The following is a 25,777-nucleotide window of genomic DNA, read 5'->3' on the forward strand; positions in this document are numbered from 1 at the left end:
TGCACACAGTGTGCTCTTTTGAAAAACACAGCGTGTTTAATTACAGTATGTGGAGATTTATCCATATGATCTGTTTTAAGGTTACAGCAGGACTACCATGTTGGTATCTGGGACTGTGCCTATTATTCTGGCCCAGTCATCAAGAAGCAAAACCTTACAATAAATTATAACACACCTTTGAGAAAATGAATCTACTCCGGTCTTCAGGAAGCCAGATGTTGCCGCTTGCAGTCCCTATAAGTAAGTCTGTGCTGCCCCCCAGTGGCGGAACGGTTGAACCACGCGTAGTAACAGCAGCTTTCATACAAAGCACAGACAGCAGAATAAATCACTCTGCAAGGTAAAACTCATGACAAATTATCATGACATAATGAGTGTATGCAAAATTCTGACTACTACTATATTTAACCAACTCCTCTGAATAGCTATTCTAAATATTCACAATGTACTGTAAGCATGGGGCCAGCATTTTGACCTTGGCCTGTGACCTTTTCTCAAATTCAAATTTTGCAGAGTTATTGAAGGTCAGCTCATTTGGTTGCTCCTCAATAATTCTGCAAAATTTGGTTCAAATCACTTAGTGGATGGAGGTGATGGTCTAGTGGTTAAGCAGTGGGCTTTAGACCAGAGGATCCTTGGTTCAAACCCCAGTCTGGCCAGACAATCACTACGGACCCTTGGGCAAGGTCCTTAATCCCTAAATTGCTGCCAGTGTGTAGTGAGCGCCTTGCATGTCAGCACCCTGACATCGGTGTGTGAATGGGTGAATGAAAGGCATCATTGTAAAGTGCTTCGAGCTTCTAATATAAATGAAAAAAGCGCCATATAAATGCAGTCTATTTACCATTCATGTGGGTGTAGCAATTAGTCAAAAATACATTTGACCATATGCAAAATAATTCAAATGTAATTATGTTTTATCAAGTGAAACCTTTATACAGTGTTTAAAATTTGCTCCTCTTAATCCTCTGCAGGTGTTGCAGAATCAGAAGCCACGCAGAAGTGCTGCAGATCAAACTTATACCTTCTAAAATGTATCTGCCAAGCTAACTCTTCACATTGTAATTATGAATACTCAATATGCATTCATAAACATCTACAATGGAAACACAGCAATACAAATACAGCAGTGTTTTCGTCACACGGTCGTCTCACTTTGCATTATTGTGTGTTTGTCGCCATCTAGTGTACAGTAAGAAAAAATGCATCGCCTTTCATCTGTTCGCGTATTTTCTACGTGCGCGTTCACGATAGAACCTGCGATGTCGTGCGTCAGCCTGGTCAGCTGTCATACATCCACGCGCACTGCTCTAACGATACTAGACGACCGTTTATTTGGGCAACATATAAATGTGAATTTTCAACTGTAGCGCAGTGAGTGAAAGAATTGATCTCTCCCGGTGGATTAAAGCAGCACAGACGGAGAAGTGGTTTGACGTCGGATTTTTTTTTTCGATTGTTTTCCGCGGTTGTAACGTTGCGGAGTTGCTAAGCTAAGCTAAGCTAAGCTAAGCTAGCCGCAGAGTTCCTCTAGTCGGCTTCATTAGCCGAGAAGCTAATGTAGTTCCGGTCAGTGTGCGCACAGAGTGGTTGGGAAGTTTTTTATTATTATTATTATTATTATTATTAATTAAAACATATATATATAATCATTTAAATTTTAGGACCGAATATGAAGGCATTCCACAATAGCTGTCGCCGAGTAGTGGCCGCTTGCTTTCCGCTATGAGCACTTTAAAAATCGACGTTACGTCCACGTCGTGTTTGAGCGCCGCCGGTAGAGACTCGCTGGTCAGCGGCACCAACAACAACACGGAGTGGGATGTGTTTGCCTGCTGCCACGATATGAGCCCCATGACCGATGCGATGCAGGCGGGGATGTCCTCGGTCCAGTCTGGGCTGGACGGACACCTGCCGATGCTACACGGCAGCACCCAGGACGGTTTGTTGCTGGCGCTGGATTCCTCGGCCGCCTATCTGGACGAAGGGTCTCCGGACTACAGCGACGGGAGCACCATGGGCCCGCTGTTCGAGAGGCGGAAGAGGTCGAGGTCCAACAGCTCCAGACACCGCTTTAACGACGTGGTGGAGGAGCTCGGTCCCGAGGAGGTGCGGTGGTTCTACAGAGAGGACAAGAAAACTTGGAAGCAATTCGTTGGACACGATTCGCTTAAAATAGAGTTGATGTACCGTAAATTCTGCGAGCTGAACCCCGTTAGAGAAGCCTGCAACGGATCGGCACCGTTGGAGACCAGCACCAACAGCGTGGACACTTCTTTGTCCTCAGAAGAAGACAGGGATCTTGATGGCATTGAAGTCAACGTGGAGAAAGTGTGTGTCCGAGGAGGACTCTATGAAGTGGATATTAAAGAGAGGGAGTGCTATCCAGTTTACTGGAAACGTGAGTACCAGAAATAAGAAGTAAACCCATTTATGTAAATGAGTTACTTACACATAGCTCAAGTTATGTACCCATAACTTTAGCGACACATTAAGGCAAAAGCTGCACATGCTCCTAATTCCCAGTCTCACTGGGTTTTTTTCATGCTCCCATCATGAAATTAGTCACATTTTTGTGATGTTTTTTTATTTTGCAAGTCCTAACCCTAACCCCCACAGACCCCTGCATATTGTGCTCACTCACTCATGTTCAACCACTTACTCCAATCAAGGATCATGGGATGCTAGAGCCTATCCCAGCAGTCACAGAGCATGAGGCACCGTACACTACTCTGTCGCAGGGCCACATATAAACAAACACATTCACACCTGCACGCACACCTACGGACAATTTACAGTTTGCATTCCACCTAAGTTGAATGTCTTTGAATGTGGGAAGAAGACGGCGCACCCGAGGGAACCTATACAATCACGGGGAGAACATGCAAACTCCACACAGAAAGGCCACAATTGGGAATCTATCCCATGACCTTCTTGCTGTGAGGCAACTGTGCTAACCACTAATCCACCATGCTGCCCACATTTCGTGCTCCTGTCACAAAATGAATTAGTGCTTTTTGTGACCATACATTAATTTACTTTTCGTGAAGCTGTCACAAAATGCCATGAGATTGGGTTGATTATTAAATATACAGCAAGCCCAGACAGGCATGATTGTTAAATAAAATAAATGAACTTTCTTTTTCAATTGATCTGGTGCATCAAAGTTAACTATAGTTTTAAAAGTTTATCCTCATATGTCCTTCTAATTTGGAGATGTACAACATGGTGGTATTTGTTGTTTTTGAGTAATTGTGAGTTGAAGACTCATTTATCCTTTCAGCCACTGCATTTTAGAGGGTGCAAACCTCAGTTTGCGCTAAGGCCGTGGCTACGGGTACGGACCCGTATCTACAGAGACCATTCTAAAGATACGGAGGGTGTCTTACAGACCAATCAGAATAGTAGCCACTTCATTGTGCTAAAGCTGAGGAATAATTGCCTTTTCTAACCAATAGATGGCACGGTCAGAATTTCTTTGTCCCTGTACACCTTTTGTGATATCATACAATTGATATGCTTAAAAAGAATAAAAGATTAGTAACTCTAGCTACAGTGCACCTGGAACATATTCATAGCGCTTCATTTTCTCCAAATTTTATGTTACTACCACATTCCAAAATGGAGTAAATTAATTTTTTTTCCCACCTCAAAATTCTACTCACAGCACCCAATAATGACAACATGAATTTTTTATGCAAATTTATTAACAATAGAAAAACCTAGGGAATCAAAACAAATCAATTTAATTTATATAGCGCCAAATCACAACAAACAGTTGCCCCAAGGCGCCTTATATTGTAAGGCAAGGCCATACAATAATTACGGAAAAACCCCAACGGTCAAAACGACCCCCTGTGAGCAAGCACTTGGCAACAGTGGGAAGGAAAAACTCCCTTTTAACAGGAAGAAACCTCCAGCAGAACCAGGCTCAGGGAGGGGCAGTCTTCTGCTGGGACTGGTTGGGGCTGAGGGAGAGAACCAGGAAAAAGACATGCTGTGGAGGGGAGCAGAGATCAATCACTAATGATTAAATGCAGAGTGGTGCATACAGAGAAAAAAGAGAAAGAAACACTCAGTGCATCATGGGAACCCCCCAGCAGTCTAAGTCTATAGCAGCATAACTAAGGGATGGTTTAGGGTCACCTGATCCAGCCCTAACTATAAGCTTTAGCAAAAAGGAAAGTTTTAAGCCTAATCTTAAAAGTAGAGAGGGTGTCTGTCTCCCTGATCTGAATTGGGAGCTGGTTCCACAGGAGAGGAGCCTGAAAGCTGAAGGCTCTGCCTCCCATTCTACTCTTACAAACCCTAGGAACTACAAGTAAGCCTGCAGTCTGAGAGCGAAGCGCTCTATTGGGGTGATATGGTACTATGAAGTCCCTAAGATAAGATGGGACCTGATGATTCAAAATCTTATAAGTAAGAAGAAGAATTTTAAATTCTATTCTAGAATTAACAGGAAGCCAATGAAGAGAGGCCAATATGGGTGAGATATGCTCTCTCCTTCTAGTCCCTGTTAGCACTCTAGCTGCAGCATTTTGAATTAACTGAAGGCTTTTCAGGGAACTTTTAGGACAACCTGATAATAATGAATTACAATAGTCCAGCCTAGAGGAAATAAATGCATGAATTAGTTTTTCAGCATCACTCTGAGACAAGACCTTTCTCATTTTAGAGATATTGCGCAAATGCAAAAAAGCAGTCCTACATATTTGTTTAATATGCGCATTGAATGACATATCCTGATCAAAAATGACTCCAAGATTTCTCACAGTATTACTAGAGGTCAGGTAGAGTGCCATCCAGAGTAAGGATCTGGTTAGACACCATGTTTCTAAGATTTGTGGGGCCAAGTACAATAACTTCAGTTTTATCTGAGTTTAAAAGCAGGAAATTAGAGGTCATCCATGTCTTTATGTCTGTAAGACAATCCTGCAGTTTAGCTAATTGGTGTGTGTCCTCTGGCTTCATGGATAGATAAAGCTGGGTATCATCTGCGTAACAATGAAAATTTAAGCAATACCGTCTAATAATACTGCCTAAGGGAAACGTATAAAGTGAATAAAATTGGTCCTAGCACAGAACCTTGTGGAACTCCATAATTAACCTTAGTCTGTGAAGAAGATTCCCCATTTACATGAACAAATTGTAATCTATTAGATAAATATGATTCAAACCACCGCAGCGCAGTGCCTTTAATACCTATGGCATGCTCTAATCTCTGTAATAAAATTTTATGGTCAACAGTATCAAAAGCAGCAAAATCAAAAGCAGAATCATATGTACATAAGTATTCACACCTTTTGTGTGTAGTCTTTTGAGGGGAAAAAACTGAATTTCATCCACTTTGGAATAAGGCTATGACATTAAAAAAAATGTGGATAAAGTGAAGCGCTGTAAATACTTTCTGAATGTACTCTATTGTTGAATTAGTATATATATTTGTGCACACAATTTAAATAGTTTGCTCAGTTAAAACAAAAGATTTCTTTAGATGCAAGTATTTCTTTGAGCAAACAAAATTTATTTTCTCCTCAATAAATATATTTGTGTAGTATAATCCACATACACACACAAGAACCTCTCTTGCTCTCATGTTACCCCTACTTACACTTAGAGCAGCGCACAAACTAATCAAACTATTTAATAAAATCATTCAAATAAATTGTGTAGATCACCTAAAGTGAGGCTGTTGCATGCACGACACTAAAGCCATGTCCTTTTTATTTTTCTACAGAACAGGACCATATTCCAGTTATGAGAGGCCAGTGGTTTATTGATGGTACGTGGCATCCATTAGATGAAGACGAGGGCGACCTCATTGAGCAAGAGCACCTCAACCATTTCCGCGGGCAGCAGATGCAGGACACCTTTGAGACAGATATGGTGATCAGAACTGTCGACAGTAAAGATGGTGAGCACACTGGAGGGGAGTATAAGTAGAAAAATAAGAATAAATTGGTATCATGAGACAGTATGTTTTTTTTTAAATGCAAAATTATGTGTTGTAAATACAGATATGCTCACTATATAAAGCTAAGACGTGACTCATTAACTACAATTACTCATTAGATTTGAAGAACATAGTCATGCAGTCAAAGCAGGGTGGTGGATTATGCTGACCAGTATAACGTACATTTAGTTTTCTATTTTTATCAGAGGTTTAAGGAAAAAGCAGGCCATTTTTCTAAAAGAACACAGTGAAGAGATGAAACAGTTGTATGAGTGGTGTTGTTAACAAATTACATTAAATTTGCCAGTTGTCATCTTCACAATACAGTCAGAAGAAAACGTACGGTGAGGCATAAATGGTGAATTATGTGATAGCCGTGTCTGCTGCAGTATTTATGCACTGTAAAGAGAAACAAATGGAGCAGGTGCCCCTATTCATGCATGCGTAGGATTTGTTGTATCATCCCAAACTAAAGCAGGTGCACCTTGTACAATCTGGCACGACTCTTTAACAAGAATGGTTTGGGTGGAATGTCAATGTCAGTTTTATTTACATAGCACATTTACAACAGCAGCTGCCCAAAGTGCTTCACAGCAAAAACAATATCAAAAACCATACCACAAAAAACAGAGCATTAAAATTCCAAAATATACAAAAACACATAAGACCAGACACACACAGCTTAAATTGTATTAAAAGCCAAAGCATAAAAATGAGTCTTAAAAAAAAAAATGAGTCTCTGGAATGTAGCAGTATGCTTTTGCTGTGTAACTTTTAATAAATTTGCAAATAAAAATAAAATCCTTTTTTCATATTGTCATTATTGGGTGTTGTGAGTACATTTTGAGGTAAAAAAAAATTTATTTTACTCCATTTTGGAATAAAGCTGTAACATAAAAAACGTGGAAAAAGTGAAGCGCTGTGAATGCGTTCTGGGTGCACTGTAACTAGTGGGTAGCAAAAAACTGAGAAAATGGTTCAACTGCATTGTGGAAAAAAACAGGAGAATATGCCTGAAAATGAGAAGATGGTTTGTCATAAATCCGTAAATGGCAATTCTCTCTATTATGATTTGTTGTAGTTGAATGCTAACTGCTGAAACAGTCTGTATAATTATTTAAAGACTGTTCCTGTGACCTTGTTTTCTGAGTAGGTATATATGCATTACATAGCCCCCAAAATTTGAAGAACAGCAGCTGATTGATTCTGATTGAATCCCTTCAAGAATACTCTTTTTCAATAAATGTGACACATTTCAAGAAAAGCTTATTGTTAGCCTTGATATTATCACACTAAAGTGTTTTTGTGCCCTTAAATGGACACAATTTAAAGTTTTCTCACCACAATATCAGTTTTTCTCAATGTTAGTAGGGATTCCCTTAACACTTCCTTATTCACTACACAGTGAACATTTGGGACTGTATTAATACAGTTTCACATACAAAACTGAACTTAAACAGTACTGGGTTCTTTGTCTTTCATCATAACGTGCCATTGTAATTTAATTTCAGCAGTTGGCTGCCGGTGCCCTAGTTTTAATTAAACAAAGCCTCAGGCAAACTATGAATAGGGTATTAAGTTTGTTTGGGTTTTTTGTTTGTTTGCTTGTTTTTTGGCTTCTGTTTGACTTTCCAATCTCCAGTAGATGGACTACACTGTAGCTGATATGCCACTTGGCTACTGCTTAGAATAAATGCAGGCTTAAAAATAAAACCATTAGCAGCGGAAAGTCTTTGCAGGTTGGCCAGTCTTGCTGGCTTGTTGCCCTTTGTGTTATGCATTCGTTGCAGCTGCAGGCGCTCTCAATGTTGGTGTTATAAAACTGGAAGGTGACTGCTGTTCCATAGGCGTGCACACCTGAAAACAAAAAGGTTTATTTTCACATAAGAATATAAACAGTTACAGTGGGATAAGATGTCATTATTATCCACAGAGTGTCTTATACATGAGGCAAAGATGCACAGTTTGGCTTTGTGACATGTGATTGCAAAATGCACAGATCATGATGACCTTAGCTTGTATAATGGGTGATTGAAGGTAAATATGAATGTAAATTTAGTCAAAATATCATCTGCTTTACTTTTTTCCAGAGTACAAGTCACACCGGAGTATAAGTCACACCTTTTATTCTCTATTATCAGCTATTTAATTTGAGAGTTTTATGCATAGTTATAGTTTGCTTCTTATCAGCATTTATTCTTTTACTGTGGGAGCTTATATAGTTTAGTGCTTTAATTCCTGGGAAAGCCTTATATATGTAAATAGTTAATAACTGTTGATGTTATTATTAAGGAAGGCATAATTTTTCATGATAAAAGTCAGTACAAGTTACACAACCTCCCAAACTAATTAAAAAAAACAAAAAAAAAACTTATACTCTGGAAAACACGGTACTTATGTCTGTTTCTGACATAGTATATTATCACTTCAATTAGCACAAAGTGAAAACACTGGATATTTTTGCACCCTACCTACCACGTTTGTTGACAGATAGTTACACATCTATCTGTAAGTGACATGTAGGTCATGGTAATTGACCTAGTTTCTGTGCTACAGCAGGACTTTTCAATATAGTGTTTATTCTTGGATCTGTAAACCATCCATGGACCAAATTCTACTTGACAGATAAGTCATAAAGCGTTGTGCATTTTGACAATACTGGAGTATCTGTATATCACTTGCTCCCCCAAACCCTATTGCAGTGTTCATCTCTGTACTTTTCTCCTTGTGGCCCAGTACCTGAAGATCATAATGTTTAGGGAGGCAGAAAACGTATGGTAGGCGTACCTGAGTGATTCTGCAACATTCTAACTGCTTTTGTGTACAGAATGTGCACAATTGTCCTTTTCTTCACATCCACATCCAGAAACCAGAAATGTTCAAGGTTAGGCAAAAAAAAAGTATAAGTGCCCCAATAAGGAAAGATTGATGTCAAGTTTTCAAGTAATATTCAAATGGATGCTGGTGTATTTATATAATTATAATTATGGCATAGTGTAATTACAGTATTATAAATGATTTAGTAGTTTGAGAAAATCACAAGAGAAAGTGTTGAGTTCGCTCCTGAATGAAGCACAATTCTGCCATTTAAACACAATAGTTAATAAAAGAAAATCAGAGTATAATATGAAGTGGATCCTGTCCATTTGTCTTCCTTGTGTTTGTGTGTGTGAAATTTGTCTGGCAATGAGACATAAAGTTTAAAAAAATAAATAAATAAATAAATAAAAAATAAGGAATATGACAGTCGTCTGGCACAGCATCAGAGCGATTCTTTCTTTTTTGACTTGCGGCAGACCTTGCAAATGCTCTTCATATGCAGTTCAACAAACAGATTAGATTTGGGGACACACTGCATGATAACACAAATTTGCATGTGTAGTTTTAATCAGCATTTGCTTTCAAGGTATGAATCTGTGCATTTATGTGACTGAAAAGTTATGAAGCTAGTCTGATGCAACTTGCAATCGCACAAATACATTGTCACTTAAAGTGATTCTGTTCTTAGTGAGCATACTAGTCATTAAGGACCATCTATTTCTGGGTGAATCCATTAGTACTGAGATGCTCAAATGGACTGATTGCTTTTACCACAAACAGTCTTTCTCTGCTGTCAGCCAGCGAATTTTTCTTCCACCTCTCCTGAGCAAGGCATAGCTGACATTTGCAAGTTTAATGTTTGAGTTACCATGAAACAAAGGATTTGGTCAAATTTGAGGCCTGTGGGTTCAGCTGCTTTGATTATCACATGGTGCTGAGGTCTTTTAAATGTCATGTGAAGGAATTTGTTTACACCAATTACATCAATTTATGTAGAAGACATTTAGAGTTATTAGTTTTGGGCTGCATCAGTTATTACTTTACTGGGTAATCTGTGAATATATAGATTTAAGTGATCAACAGAAGTGTAAGTAAGTAATTTTTTTTTTAAAGGTCACTCACTTACAATGCATATCTACTCACACAGTAGATAGATATTCTATACATCTGGGATTTCCTTCCCTGCTCCTGGAGATCACCTGTCATACAATTATTTTTTTTAATCTCCCTGCTCAACCCACTGCTCATTAACCCATTCAGGTGTGCTCAGCCAATTAGCTGAGCTGTGTATTCATCAAGAAGAAGTAAATCATGCAGCTGAGTTACTCTCCAGGATCAGGATTGGTGACCCTTTGTATAGATATGTTAGGTAGATAGACAGTGACTGTGTGAAATGGGGATGACGTTGGTAGCCTATGTTGCTGACACCAGGGTAACGGTCATTACTCACTGTCTGTGGTTGTTAGTTCTCTCCCACCTACCCCCTTTCTACCTCCCGTTTCTATTCAAATGGAGTGGATATCAGACGAGTGCTAGAACTACATGTCACAAGCGCAAACGCATTCAAGGTACTGTAAAATGTCATGTTTTTAATATATATTCTGTTGTGTTAGATTTGGTAGTTGGTGCCCTCTTTGTGAATACTAGCTTGCTGTTGAATTAGATTTTCCTTTCTTTGTGGCTCAGATCTAATGAGAACTACCCGTTAGAACTAGACCTAGGCTCAGTTAGAAATGGCTGTGTCAAAAAGGGTTTTAAGTTCATTTCCTAGTTCCTCTTGACAACCTCAGCTGAGCCTAGATGCTAGAAGTTCTCACTTTGTGCTGTGATCTAGAGTTTGGTGCTGTTGCTGCTGTTACACTTTTTCGGGAAACCTTATTTGTCTCTCATTTCTTTGCTGGGATGGTAGGTGGAAGCAATTCTTTACTCAGCAATGAAACCTAGTTTCACATCTCTGCTTAGATTATTGAATTTGGAATTTTAAAAAAAGATGTACTTCAAAAAAATCTGGCCAGGTTTTCTTTTTATGGTTTTTTTTTGTTTGTTTGTTTTTTTGTTTTTTTACCCATTTTATGTGTTTGCTACCTTCCTCTCACTCCTTGATTTCTTGCTTGACTCATTCTTTCTGGCAAGCCACTTCTAAATATCATTAATGCGTTTGGCATGGGAAACTATTCTGTGATTATTTGTAAACATTATTATTTAGGAAAAATAGTGAATCTAAAAATGTTTCAGTATATTATACTGTTAATCAAATGGAAACACGACAATCAACTGTAACCTGCCAGGAATGTTGTTCCAGGCTTGAGGTCAGACAGCTCAATTTCATAAATACGTATTGTGTTTCATGCTGTCCAGTTTGAAAAGACAAATAGCATAGAAGTTGCTGAAATTGACAATTATTACCCACCGTAGAAAAAAATCATGAGTCAAGTCTTGACAGTATTATGGTATTCAAAATAACTATGTCACAGGACCTCCCAAAGTAAGTATAAAAAAAAAAAAAAAAACGAAAACTGAGACTTATACTTGGGAAAATACAGTACTCTTCAATGATGCATATGACTAAAATAGCTATAAGACAATCAGTCCGTCAGAAGAAGTGTGAACCAACAGGCAACTAAACAAGTTTGTAGGGAGTGATGATGCCAAATGGCCATTCTCTGTTGGATATCTTTAAAAATGCTGAACACAGTGTGGTAAGAAGCCATATAATAAACTCATTATAACTTACTATCAGTGCTCCTAAGAATACAGTCCCAGACACGTCTCATAAAATTGTATTTGTTGGTTATATGAGGAGCCCTTCCCTTTTCTTCCTGCATCCTTTTCAAATTTTGCCACTGCCAGACATCATTCATCTTATCTTGGCCTTTGCCACTCGTCCTTTGTCCTTTGCCTCCCTTTCCTTGTGTTTCCTCTTACCTCTATTTTTGTAGCATTATAACTGACTTCGAGTTGCACCCACGTCCATCTCTCCTCCTCCTTTCACCACTCACTGCTTTGCCTTTCATTGTAAAACAGGAGGTGTGTTTTTGCAGAATGTTCCTGGTATCTCTTCAGAACTCCTGCTTTACAGTGTACTTCTCTACAGTTTGAAGTGGCCTAACCTGTCTCTATCCTTTCCAAAGTGTAGGTGTTATGCCACATGCTACCTTCCTTCTCTAAACTGTCCCTTCTCAGTGCATGATGTGGACAAAGAAAGGAGGCCACTTTAAACTGACTTGAAATACAGCCAAACGATATGGTGAAAGTTTCACTTTGCCAGCGGTTTGATTATGTCCTTTGCTACTGTTGTCATAGAGTTATAGAGAACAATGATACAATGTGTGGTGTGAAGTTTAACAATGGTTATTTTCCTGCTCTGTGCTTTCATTTGAACATGTGTCATATGTAAAGATTACTGTACGCGCATGAGTCTCTCACTTTAAGTTCTTTGATGTGTTTTCTTTGCATGAACTCCAGCTGTTTTTTTTTTTGTTTTTTTTCTAATTTGGGCAAACATTGTTTATTTTATATGCTTTACTCTGTTTTTCTAAAAATGAATTAAGCCCCATTCACACTTTCAGAAATATGCATTCCAGTAGGTCACGGGGTCACGGTCTATAATCATGGCAAACTGGCATGTGAAAATCACAGTTGCCCACAAATGTGTTCCGGTGTGCAGTTTGATGGGGTAACGTGCCGGTGTGATGACGACACGCTGGGCTTGTACCATACGAGAAAAACGTTAACAGTGCATCCACATTTTAACTTTAGCACAACCGTGGCACTTCCTGCACTTCCTTAATGCTGTGATACTTTTGCACAATCTGGTTGTACCCCGTTCAGCACCAGTACCCACTGCGCCTACCTGCCAGATGTCCTGTCCCAGGACTTCTGAAGATAGCATGACATATGTTGGTTGCATGAACAATCACAGCAGCTACATTACACATTCCATGAATGAAAAGAAATAAGAATAAAAATCTTATTTGCACCCACTTTACTTCAGGAACATCAAGAACACATTGCATAAACACAGTTACTTATAACAATAATAATAATAATAATTAATAAATCATGATAAACAAATGGAGAGCAAATAAACTTGTTTTTTTTTCTGATGCCACGTATGACCCAGCTGGTATGCAGATCATGCTGAACAGGATTACAGTAATCTGATCTGAAAATAATGAAGTTATTAAGAATGTATTGTGCACACCTAAACCAGACACATCAAACTGATAATGTAACGCTTTCAGAATGTACGGTCAACGTACTGTGATTAGGCTATGCCACGATTTTGATTTTTACAGTTGTAGAGAAATGACACGCTCAGAACCTGAACGTGAGCTGTATGTTATACCTGGGAGGCATATTCATCAAAGTGAAAAGTGGGATTCAGTGCCCATCTCTGCAACGGTGGCAAACACTTCTTTCAGTCCCTACACAACATTTTCTTTTACAGCTGGTGACAGTCAATAGTTACATGTCAGTTTTCATCGGCATGACAGGAGCACAGACTTGTGCCAAACATGACTGCACACTTTACTGAACACATTGTGACATAGTAAAATCATTGGCATTTTTTTTTTTTTAATTTGTCTGTCTGTTATGTCAGAACTGCTGTACGGATTTTGACCAAATTTTCACCACAGATAGATATTGGGCCATGGTAGACTCCATTAAAGTTTGGCGGTGATCCAGATCCGGATTCTGGATCAAGATTTCACTTTATATAGGGTTTTAAGGATTACGTCAAAACTACTACACGAATTCTCACCAAATTTGCACCACAGATAGATATTAGGCCATGGAAGGCGCCACTGAATTTTGGAGGTGATCCAGATTCTGGATCAGGATTTAAATTTGTGCACTTCACTTTGTCGGATTACATCAAAACTACTTAACAGATTTTCACCAAATTTTCACCACACCCAATGTGTGGTGAAAATTTGGTTAGGCCTTTAATGGAGGCCTTGTTGGGCTTCCATTAAATTTTGGAGGTGATCTGGATCAGGATTTCACTTTATAGACTTTTGAGGATTACGTCAAAACTACTTGACGGATACAGCATCACAATATAAAACCAAGATCAAGAAGACACTATTTTGTTTCATATTGTGAATTAAATATCAGATTGCAACATCTTGATCAGTCGGACCATCCGTATGTAATTATTGCATCGTGTTGTGGAGTCCGGATCCAGGTAAAGTCCGGGTCACAATGTGAATCACATATCTTCTGAGTCCTCGTCAACCCTTAGTGGACATCAGAAATCTCCGATTGCTCTTGTTATAATTTCTGTTCCTGTATTTATTTAGTTAGCTGTCAGTAGTGACGGGCTTTTTTTTTGTTATTCGTAAACTAATCACTAACTATGAACTCAGTAAATTTGGTGTACATAAAATAATCCTTCTAGCTTTAAATTATGAAAACATAATTTCCAATATTGTATTTACCCAAATTCCAAAGTGGAAGCAGATGGGGTTTTTTTTTTTCCCCCGTGATCTTTCATCGAAAGTGTAAGCATGAGAATTGCTTGTTACAAACATCTCAAGATCTTTTTCTTCTTTCTGTGAACCCAGTCTTGGACAAGCCATTTTGGGAGATTCTTGGATGACTGTGTGCTTGTGAAAGTGCCATACTAACACATTGGTACTGTCTGTTCTGCACTGGTGTTAAGTTTTGCTTTCATAAGCTACATTGTTTCACACCAACTACATCAACAACCAACAAAAAACCCAATGGAACCTTTCAGCTATTCAACAATATCTCCCAGTGCTTTAGGGTTTTAGAGGCCAGATTGGTTCATAACAATACCATGAGTTGTGACTGTGAACTGGACCAATCTCATCAAAAACCTTATATTTGCAGAGATGGCAATACACCAGACAGTTTAATGATTGCCCTTTGCTTCTGCAGCCAATAGTTTCTTCTCAAAGGCATAATTCTGTTCTTACTTGCTCTGGCCATTGCTTTCTATGAAACAACAATTTTAAGAAAAATGTAATTGAACTGAAAATAAATGTAAAGATCATTAAAATCAATATGGCACAGAAAGTTGTATCAACAAACAAAAACTAGGGACATCCCGATCTGTTGTAATCGTCAGAACTTTGCACTATCGAGGCTTTTTTTTTTTTTTTCTTCATTCATTGGTATCTGATAAATTAAACATGATGCTTCACTTCAGAGCTGTGCAGGTTTAAAAAGTAATTTAACATTGCCTTAAATACACAGCATGCCTAATTTATTCATATACGTAGATCATCAACAAAGCGGGTCAGTCTCACTCTGTTTTATAAATGTAAAGCGAAAACTGGCAGCACCTATCACTGCCACGGTGAAAATTTCAAAAATATATTTTGCATTGCTTCAAATATGGACCTAGTTTGTTTCTGATGAACATCACATGTATTACTGCCCATCGAGTCGCGATTTCCACACACACACACAAAAAAAGGTTTTATCATCATCATGTTTGTTATTCTCCAGAGACTGATAGACATGGTGAGTCAAAACCCCCACTCCCCTCCTTCCTACTTGGAGGAAATGAGGTCCAATTTTGAAGACATTTTAAAGACTTTTATTTTTCATGCGCCAACAGCAACAGTCATAAGAATGAGAAATAATTTTTTTGTTTACAACTAAAATGTTGTTCAGTCACTATTACTTAACGTCTCCTAGTTTTATAGTAGAGAAGCTTGAATCTTCGACTGGACTGGGTTGCTTGACGTGAGGAGGTTTCGTTTCAAATCACAGAAGCTTCCTCAGCTAAAATTCTTGCTCTGGTAGTCTGACTTCTGTCTTGACTCTTGTAGAGAAGAATAAACCAGAAGCCAACAAAAGCTGGAGTTTTTTAACCTAACCAGAAAGTCTCCTAGTTTTACTACTACACTTCTGCACTAAATGGAATTTATGAGACAGTGACGGCTCAAGACTATACAGTGGATTAACTTTCATGTGTTTGCATTCTGCTTTGTGGAAGTGTAATATCAAGAATCTAAGTATCTGATTGGGACCTTGTATCGGCAGTGTGATTGGGACATCAAAAAACCTGATTGGGAAGTCTGTACACAAAACTACATACCTTGTTCCTGTGCATGATGAGCAAACAAGAACTGAAATATGCTATGGCATTGTGGGCTATTCTAGTATGATGTGCTTTTCATAACAATCCCAAATCAATGCTCCAGATGGCATTTGACTGAGCTGCTGTATTAGATGGAAACTAAATGTTTTTTTTCCCCCCGCTTATTTAAAAAAAAAATATATTTTTACCTTGTAGATGACACCGCAGTTTAGATTCTTTGTCTTCAGTCTCAGCTATTGCTGATATTTTTAAGCACAGACCTGTTTGTTGGTGAATTCTTAAATGTCCTTGTTTTGTTTTTTCCCCTGATGCTTTTGCTTTCCGATGCCTTCTCCATCAAATATCTTGGCAATGTCTCCCTCCCTTGCTATTGCCCAATCACTCATTTGCTTGTCTGTCATTCTTGCTCCTCCCACAGCCATTCACAGTCTAAAGCTGAGTCGGAGCCATGTGGACTGGCACAGCGTGGATGAAGTCTATCTCTACAGTGATGCCACCACATCCAAAATTGCACGCACAGTCACCCAGAAACTGGGGTTCTCCAAAGGTCTATAATCACTGACTCTGTCATTGTAAAATATGCTGTTCACTGTGTCAGTTAAGCCCTTTCTGATTCCAAATATTAAAGTTGCAAAAAAAACTGTATGGATTTCTTAATACATCAATCCATTCCTTTTGCTGTATTTGCTCTGTGCTTGTGTTTGCGCTTTCAGCAGTTCTGCAGAAGCAAGCAGAAAGAAGTCCCCTTTCTTATCTGGCCATTTCTCTGTCATGGCCAGAAAATCAGTGTCCATTTGGCATTTTTAGGTTCAGTGTGATGATCAAATATTGAAGAGGCTACAACTTCTTCTAATCCCAGTTCTGCTGTTTGATCTTTCAAATGACTCAAATATGATTTCCACTCTTAACTCCAGAGTACATTTTCATTGCCTGCTCCTGGATTATAAAATGAAAAGCTGGCCTTAGTCATGTCAGTCTTCCCAACATGTAAGTGCTCCGTGAGGTTAAATCTGCTTAGTGCTGTCCAGACACAAACGCATTCTTTTAGCTCTTATCCCCTTGGAACAAGATCACATGATTGAACTAGATTGTGGTTTCTGAATGCAGACACATATTAGTCAGCTCTTTAAAGTAAAACTGCTGCTACAATAGTCTCAGGCACAGGCGGATTATTAAGGTGCCTTGACACTTGCACATATTTGATCTGTACACCGGTACGCAATCTGCTGTGCCAGAGAGTAAACTCGTGGTAAACTCATACACGTTGTAAACTGTGCGGCTGCGTGCAAATGTGCAAAGAAAATTTTGAAATGTTCAAAATCTCTGGCATGCATTAATTTTGTGAACTACATATGAACATTGTGCATACAATTCAAAAACACTGTCAGTACGAGTCATTGCGTCTGCGCAACGCACCACAGCACAACTCATCTGAACTATATGACAAGATGTTAAATCTATCATAAACATAATTTTACAGATACTCATAATAAGGAATGAAAATGCAACTGTTTAACTAAGCCATTATAATATAAATATTACAAATAATTACCTTTGAAATGACTCGAAATGCGTTCTCCATGTAATGAAGCGCATGAGAAAAGCTGCATCTGTGGAAAATTCCTCTGTTCCAGAGCAATTACAGGTGGTTTCATCAGCCAAACTCTGAGAACAAATGATTAATCCGCTCCGAAATAATTATTTTATATAACGCAGTGTCCAGTGGAACACAGCACGTCACATTGGCACGGCTAATTGCACAGTAGTACAGGGGTTAAATGCCTGCAAGTGTCAAGGTGCCTTTAGTCTCACCTATTGGCCTCTTTAGATTTAGAGCGTCGACTGAGTATTTATACCATATTCTCTGTTTTATTATCTTCCATAGAAATAATGTGATTAAAGAGGAATAGCTGTGTCTTTCTTTCTTCCTTATCCCAGCTTCGAGCAGTGGAACACGACTCCATCGGGGTTATGTTGAGGAGGCCTCCCTTGAGGACCGGCCTCCTCAAACAACACATGTTGTCTTTGTCGTCCACGGCATTGGACAGAAGATGGACCAGGGACGTATTATTAAAAACACTGGAATGTAAGTGTTAGTATTGTGACTCATTTAGAATCTTTTGATCATGTTTTATGTATGTGTGCATGCAAAGGTTGTACACTTTTCACTTCTACTACAAAGGGGGAGAGTGCTACACAGGGCAGTTTCCAACTTTTTAGTTTTCAAACAACCCAAGTCAGCCGTTGGAGATGTCAGAAAGGATCGTTGTGGAATTACATTGTTTGAATGTCCTAAAGTGTGTTTGCTCTGTTGCTGTTCTACACCGGGTCTGTCTTTTCACACTCCCTCCTACTGCCACACTTTATATTTTTCTGTATACCACAAGCTTGCTATTGGAGTGCTTTTGCTGTGGATAGTTTTTTTTTTTGTTGTTTGTTTGTTTTTTTCTGTAGCACTTCAAAGCCACTTAAAAAAGTTTGGTATTTAAAAGGTAACAGAAACTGTTTCGTCCTTTTTAAATTTCAGATAATAAGGTGCATGTGTAATTAATACACTCCTCATTCTTTGGCTGTAGGCCTTCCTGTGCTGTGTATTTTTCCCCATCTCTAGCTACATCTGACTAATTATAATGCTCAGCTCAGTACTACGTTACATGACTGCAGAGGGTGAAACCTTTAACCAAATGCAAAGATATCCAAAATGCACGTGTCTGAAGCAGAGAAATGCAGCATTTCCAGGTGAATACTGTAAAATCTAGACACATAAAAACAAATCTTCTTCATTGCACTACAAGTAAGTGTAAACTTATTTGGCAAAACCAGACTGCTGAGTCTCCTTCAATCGCTTATCCAGGAACAGGTCCAGCAGGGGACCCCAAACTTCCCTCTCCTGGTGCACATTAACCACCTCTGATTGGTGGATACAGAGGCGTTCCCAGGCCAGTGGGGAGATACAATCTCTCCACCTGGTCCTGGGTCTTCCTCGGGGTCTTCTCCCAACTGGACATGCCTGGAACACCTCCTTCGGGAGGCACCCAGGTGGCATCCTTACCAGCTGGCTGAACGTCCTCAACTGGTCCTTTCAGTGAGAAGGAGCAGCAGCTGTTCTCCGAGCTCCTTGCAGATGACCTAACTTCTCACTTTATCTCTAAGGGAGACACCAGCCACCCTCCTGAGGAAACCCATTTCGGTCGCTTGTACCCACGATCTAGTTCTTTCGGTTATGACCCAGCCCTCATTACCATAGGTGAGCATAGGAATGCAGATTGACCAGTAGATCGAGATCTTCATTCAGCTCCTTTTTCCTCACAACAGTACGGTAGAGTGATTGCAATACCTACCCTGCTGCACAGATTCTCCGGCTAATATCGCACTCCCTTGTCCCTCACTCGTGAACAAGACCCCAAAGCACTTGAATTGCTTCACTTGGAGCAAGAGCCTATTCCCTACCCAAAGTAGACAGTCCATCTGTTTCTTGCTGAGAGCCATGGCCTCAGAATTAGAGGTGCTGATCCTAATCCCAGCTGCTTCACACTGGCTGCAAACAGATCAAGTGAATGTTGAAGGTCACAGGCTGATGAAGCCAACAGGACCACATCATTTGCAAAAAGCAGTGATGAGACTCTGAGCACACCAAGCTGAAGACTCTCCTCCCAGACTATGCATCGATATCCTGCTCATGAATATCACAAACAAGATTGGTGACAAGGCACAGCCCTGGCAGAGGCCAGCCTCCACCAGAAACAAGTCCAACTTACTGCTAAGAATGCAAACACAGCTCTCACTTTGTGAGTACAGAGATTCGATGGCCCTGAGAAGGGATCCCCTTACTCCATACTCCCACAGCACCTCCTGCAGTATCTCCCAGGGTACCCAATCATGCGCCTTCTCCAAATCCACAAAACACATGTAGACTGGATGGGCATACATCTAAACCCCCTCCAGGATCCTTGTGAGAATGAAGAGCTATTTGGTTGTTCCATGGCCAGTACAAAACCTGCATTGTTTCTCTTCAGTCTGAGGTTCATCTATCAGCCGAACACTCCTTTCCAGGACCCTAGAGTAGACTTTGCCAATTACAGGGGCATCACACTACTCAACCTCCCTGGTAAACAGTATCTGGTCCCTCTCTTTAAATAAGGGAACCACCACTCCAGTTTGCCACTCCTTAGGCACTGTCCCAGCCTTCAACGCAGTGTCGAAGAGACATCTCATCCAAAACAGTCCCTCCACACCCAGAGCCTACAGCATTTCTGGACGCATCTCATCAATGCCTGGGACTTTGCCACTGTGGAGTTGTTTGACTACCTCAGTGACTTCCACCAGGGAAATTGATGATGATCCCCCATCAGCTTCCAGCTCTGCCCCTATTATAGAGGGCGCTCCGGTCTGATGCAGGAGTTCCTCAAAGTGTTTCTTCCAGCAGCCGATTACCTCAGTTGAGGTCAACAGTGTCCCATCTTTACTGTAAAAAGCTTGGATGGTTCCCCATTTTTCCCTCCTGAGGTAATTCACAGTCCACTAGAAGCACGTTGGTGCCGACCAAAAGTCCTTCTCCATGGTTATGCTGAACACCTCCCACACCTGCTGCTTTGCTTCCCTCACAGCAGAGGCTGCCACCCTTCAGGCCTGTTGGTACCTTGCGGCTGTCGCTGGAGTCCTCCAAGATAACATATCCCGGAAGGGCTCTTTCTTCAGCCGTACAGCTTCCCTGACCACTGGTGTCCACCAGTGTTCAAGGGTTGCTGCCCCTTCAAGCACCAAAGACCTTCAGGCCACAACTCCCCACTACGGCTTCAGCCATGGAAGCTTTGAACATTGTCTATTCTGGTTCAGTTCCCCAACCTCCACAGGGATGCCAGAAAAGCTATGCCAGAGGTGTGAGTTGAAGATCTGTCAGACAGTGGGCTACTCCAGTTCACCTGCACTATCCGTTTGGGCTTACTAGGTCCTGTCCAAAGTCCTCCTCCACCCTCTGATACATCTCACCACCAGAGGGTGATCAGTTGACAGCTCTGCCCCTCTTCCCCCAAGTGTCCAGAACATGCGGCCTCAAATCACATGATACGATCACAAAATCTATCATCAACCTTTGGCCTAGGGTGCTCTGGTACCATGCACACTTATGAGAATCTTTATATTCGAACATGGTGTTCATTATGGACAGCCCATGAGTAGCACAGAAGTCCAATAACAAACAGCCGCTGGGGCTTAGATCGGGGAGACCGTTCCTCCCAATCACCCCTCTCCAGGTGTCTCTGTCACTGCCCACATGTGCGTTGAAGTTCCCCAGCAGAACCCTGGAGTCCCCCACTGGAACCCCGTACAGGACTGTCTTCAGGGACTCCAAGAAGACTGAATCCTCCGAAATGCTGGTTGATGCATATGCACAAACAACAGTCAGAGTCCAAACATATGCTGTAATATGTGACTTGATCATTGAACCCATTTTTGGACAGAAAGCAAAGGATGGAGGAACTGATGGTTAACAGAGATAACTCCTGCAGCCAGGACTAGTGTCTTTTAGCAGCTCACACTGTATTGGCTATTGTCATGATTGTTTGCCTCTGTTATATGAGGATAGAGTATTTGTCTAAATGACACAGCTCTGCTGGTTTTGGACCATGATCACTGCCAGGGTTGGGAGGGTTACTTTAAAAATGTATTCCGATACAGTTACTAGTTACCTGTTGAAAAATGTAGTCAGTAACGTAATCCAAGTACCATAATATTAAAGTAATGTAATTTGATTACTTTCAATTACTTCTGGATTACTCCAGTATCAAATATGCTAATACAGACAAAAGAAACTAAATGTAAATAGTCTTGACCACATAGTACAGTTTATTAAGCAAAAATAAAACTGTTTCTTTTACATGGCATGCTCTGTTTTACTTCACATTATGAATTACGAGCACTCACAATATTGTTTTAAACACACCCAGTGTTCACCTGCTAAATTTTCAACAAAAAATGCCAACCAAATGAAGGATAATGAAAACTCAGGCGGTGTGCGGATGAATTTGTAATTAAAAGTGGCTTGCAGAACAATATACAAAACAAAAAAAAGTCTGCTACTTGTTCAGTAAACATAAAATTATCTTACTTTAGTCTTTCACATAGCCTTCACACCATATCAGTCCACTTATTGAACTTTCAAAATAAGAACAACAGCATAATGAAAACCATTAAGTAAATACTGTCAGTAAGGAGGCGTGATCGCCATTTTAATTCCAGGCAAGTTAGTGATTTGCGTGCATATAGAAGTTCAAGAAACAGGTGGAATATGCCGGAAAGTTGTGCATGTTGGCAAAGCCACAAACGGAGGAACAAGGGAGATAATATTTCCTTCCATAAGTAAGTGGTTTTTGTTCTTCTAGTCACTTTGTCCATGATATTTGGATGATAAACAGCTGTATGTTTCCTGCCATACCTGTGTCGCCCGATGACACGGACCATTAACTCTTCACTTATGTCTAGTTGATATTTTCCACTGCTAGACCAATGTCTAGTTAAAATACTTGTTGTTAGTAATTAAAATTGTTTGACAAGACTGGGGTTTTTTTTGTTTTGTTTTTAATTTGCACCTTAAAATAATGAGATTATAATGACCCGCGCTGGGCTGCTCACAGTCACACCCACACATAGAAATGTGTACCCACACCACTGACTTCATGAATGAAACTCGGTCAATAAAGGATAATTGTGTAAAAAGATTGTATGTGTGTATATATATATATATATATATATATATATATATATATATATATATATATATATATATATATATATAATATTGTAATGGTTTTAGGAGCCACGCTGTGTTAAACGCTGCTGCAGGATGCCTCAGTTCAGCAGCTTGAACAGCGCAGATCCGTGTAACTTTCAACACTAATATTTGGGAATGTCTGTGTGTCAGAGTAAGTTTAATACTTTCCTGACATAATTTAATGTAATTTAATTTTACTGGCTCGATATCCAGGTCAGAATGGCATTTTAACACGTATTTTGCGAGCATTTTTCTGAGTGTTCAGTCGTGAATCTCCATTGAAAATGCATTAACATCTGGGTTCTTCATCGATATTTTGTCAGGTTAGGAGACGTCATGTCGCTGTCTATGAAGGGACGTTTTCGTTTCAAAGAAAAAAATACATACAGATAATATAAAATGCCTTAAAATTGTAATCCTGTGAACTAATCCCCACTTTTACAAAATATACCTGTAATCTGAATACGTCTTCTTTTTTTTTTTTTTTTCTGTAACTGTAGCGGAATACAGTTACCTTAATTTGTATCCTAATTACGTAACGCTGTTACATGTATTCCGTTACTCCCCAAGCCTGATCACTGCAGGCAGTAGTAGAGGACACACTGTGTGCCTCTGTGGCAGTGTTGGCATGTCGCCACTGCCAGGTGCTTATGTCACATAAGCAGGTAAAGTAGACCAAGTCTACAGGCTCGTTAAGCCTCATTTCAGCTCTATACAGAGTACACGCTACTTGCAAAGAGGAAAAATCAGCCTGAAACGTCATTGTGTTGATTTTAACTTTGAACCAGTTTTTCCAGTGTTGTCATTCTGCGTCACACCCATATGCTGTATTGAGATTTGTCAAAGTTGCAGTAGCAGTTAATTATATTTGGTATATCAATGCATAGTCCTATCAGAGCATGCACCAAGTACTGCATTCCCAGAGCACACATTTAAAAAGCACTCTGAGCCACTGTTTAACACTGTCAGCAACTACCTCTCTCGTTCTTTTTGCACATGCTGTGCATCCTTCAAGCTAATGTGTTCCAATAAGCCCAGTAACATTGCAGCTATTGTTTGTGTTGTATATGAGAGCAGGTGCTGCATCAGTGAGTGGTAAAATGGACATCAGTGTTCTTTTCCTGGCACTCCTTTTTAAAGTGCATAAATGAGAGCAAACAGGCTTCAGTTTCGCTCCCTTTCTCTGCCACCCAGAGTATGTACTAATTATACTCGGGCTGCAAGACATTAATACAAGTTCTTTAGCTGCATTTTGCACCATAAGTGGTGTACCAGCCAACATGCTTACAGGTACATTTTTCAGCATCTGTTGTAACTTTGGTTTAACAGATGGGTGTCAAAATCCAACCTCGTGCTCATTGTGACACCTGGGTAATGGATCAAGTAGGGCATTGCCTATTGTAGTGAAATATGGTGGGGACCCTGTGTACCTCATGGCCACTATGGTAGTCATGAAGACCCAACAGGAACCTTGAACATAAGACTGCTAACAGCAGGATCAAGCGGAGGAGGTGATAGCTTGTAACCCAGCGGGTATGAAAGGTGGGTGAAGGCTGCAGCAGGTCCTCAGACCCCAGTTTTCTGAGATTTCCCAGCCATCAGACCAGGCCAAAGATCTGCCAAGGACTGTGTGTCAGCATGCAGCAACATTCCCATGTTATAGAAACTCACACACGGGCATTTCTAGAAGAGACCATCTTCCTCACCACCTCTGGATTACCACAGGGGTTTAAAATATGGTTGGGTCATGATGTTGTCTGGGTTGGTGTGAGTTAATGTACACTGGATTCTGATTTTATGATGTGCCTGTTTAGGTTGAGGGAGGGGGTGAGGAAAATGGAGGAGAAACACTTTTCAGAGCACAATGACGAGCATGTGGAATTCCTGCCTGTGGAGTGGCGCTCCAAACTGGCACTGGATGGAGGTTTGTGAGAGCAAATTTTTCATTCTGATTCCTCCTTTCCTTCAGTTTTGTTTTGTTTTGGTTTTTTTTGGTTTGTGCTTTTACACTGTGCAATGAATGCATGTATTTGTTGAAATGTAATCAGAGTTGTTTTGAATAAGCCAAATCAGCATTAACAACATGCATGCACCATGACTGTCATATATTCTCATCAAAGTTGATGGTTATCCACTTCAGTAAACAAAGCTGCATTACTCAAGTGTGTGATCCATTTATATCTTGCCCTTAAAGTAAAATTAGGATTTTTAAAAGCTGTTAAAGCAGCATGCCAGGTCTCCGTTGTTCCATGGCCAGTTGCCACAATGGTACGCGTGGGCTGCAAGAGTAGAAAAAGCAAATTTGCCCAATATGTGAGTGCAAACAAGACGTTGTATTGACACATTGTATTTGCAATCTGCCATATGTCCTACATCTCTAATGGAATAGCAAGATTCTGAAGGATGTGCTGAGTGGACTAAATTAGTAAGTTACAAATATTATTTTTACTTTTATCTGTTACATGTCCAAATAAACCCAGCCAAATATTTGATAAGGTAATGTCTATATTACGATATACTACCACATAGATCTGGAGACCATAGTGTCATAGCGTGAAGTACAGTGCGCTAGTTACTATATACGAGGTCTGTGAGAAAAGTAACGGACCTTATTATTTTTTTTTTTTTCAAAAACTATATGGATTTGAATCACGTGTGATTACACCCCCTGGCAAAAATTATGGAATCACCGGCCTCGGAGGATGTTCATTCAGTTGTTTAATTTTGTAGAAAAAAAGCAGATCACAGACATGACACAAAACTAAAGTCATTTCAAATGGCAACTTTCTGCCTTTAAGAAACACTATAAGAAATCAAGAAAAAAAGATTGTGGCAGTCAGTAATGGTTACTTTTTTAGACCAAGCAGAGGAAAAAAAATATGGACTCACTCAATTCTGAGGAATAAATTATGGAATCACCCTGTAAATTTTCATCCCCAAAACTAACACCTGCATCAAATCACATCTGCTTGTTAGTCTGCATCTAAAAATGAGTGATCACACCTTGGAGAGCTGTTGCACCAAGTGGACTGACATGAATCATGGCTCCAACACGAGAGATGTCAGTTGAAACAAAGGAGAGGATTATCAAACTCTTAAAAGAGAGTAAATCATCACGCAATGTTGCAAAAGATGTTGGTTGTTCACAGTCAGCTGT

The 25,777-nt window shown here is 39.9% G+C and overlaps 1 protein-coding gene across 3 annotated transcripts in view; it reads left to right on the forward strand.

Moving 5' to 3' along the window:
• Positions 1-1,262: 1,262 nt before the first annotated feature.
• Positions 1,263-25,777, forward strand: part of ddhd1a (DDHD domain containing 1a) — a 40,314-nt gene continuing 15,799 nt past the window's right edge. The window contains exons 1-6 of one of the 3 annotated variants that reach the window (XM_034159352.1): positions 1,263-2,401; positions 5,738-5,914; positions 10,240-10,341; positions 16,270-16,398; positions 17,790-17,937; positions 24,435-24,544. In XM_034159352.1, coding sequence (XP_034015243.1) covers positions 1,726-2,401; positions 5,738-5,914; positions 10,240-10,341; positions 16,270-16,398; positions 17,790-17,937; positions 24,435-24,544 — 1,342 coding nt within the window. In that variant the 5' untranslated portion in view covers positions 1,263-1,725. The remainder of the gene's footprint in view (positions 2,402-5,737; positions 5,915-10,239; positions 10,342-16,269; positions 16,399-17,789; positions 17,938-24,434; positions 24,545-25,777) is intronic. The other 2 variants (XM_034159353.1, XM_034159354.1) reach the window with 2 other exon arrangements.

This window comes from Thalassophryne amazonica, chromosome 19, assembly GCF_902500255.1.
Source record: "Thalassophryne amazonica chromosome 19, fThaAma1.1, whole genome shotgun sequence".
NCBI lineage: Eukaryota > Metazoa > Chordata > Actinopteri > Batrachoidiformes > Batrachoididae > Thalassophryne > Thalassophryne amazonica.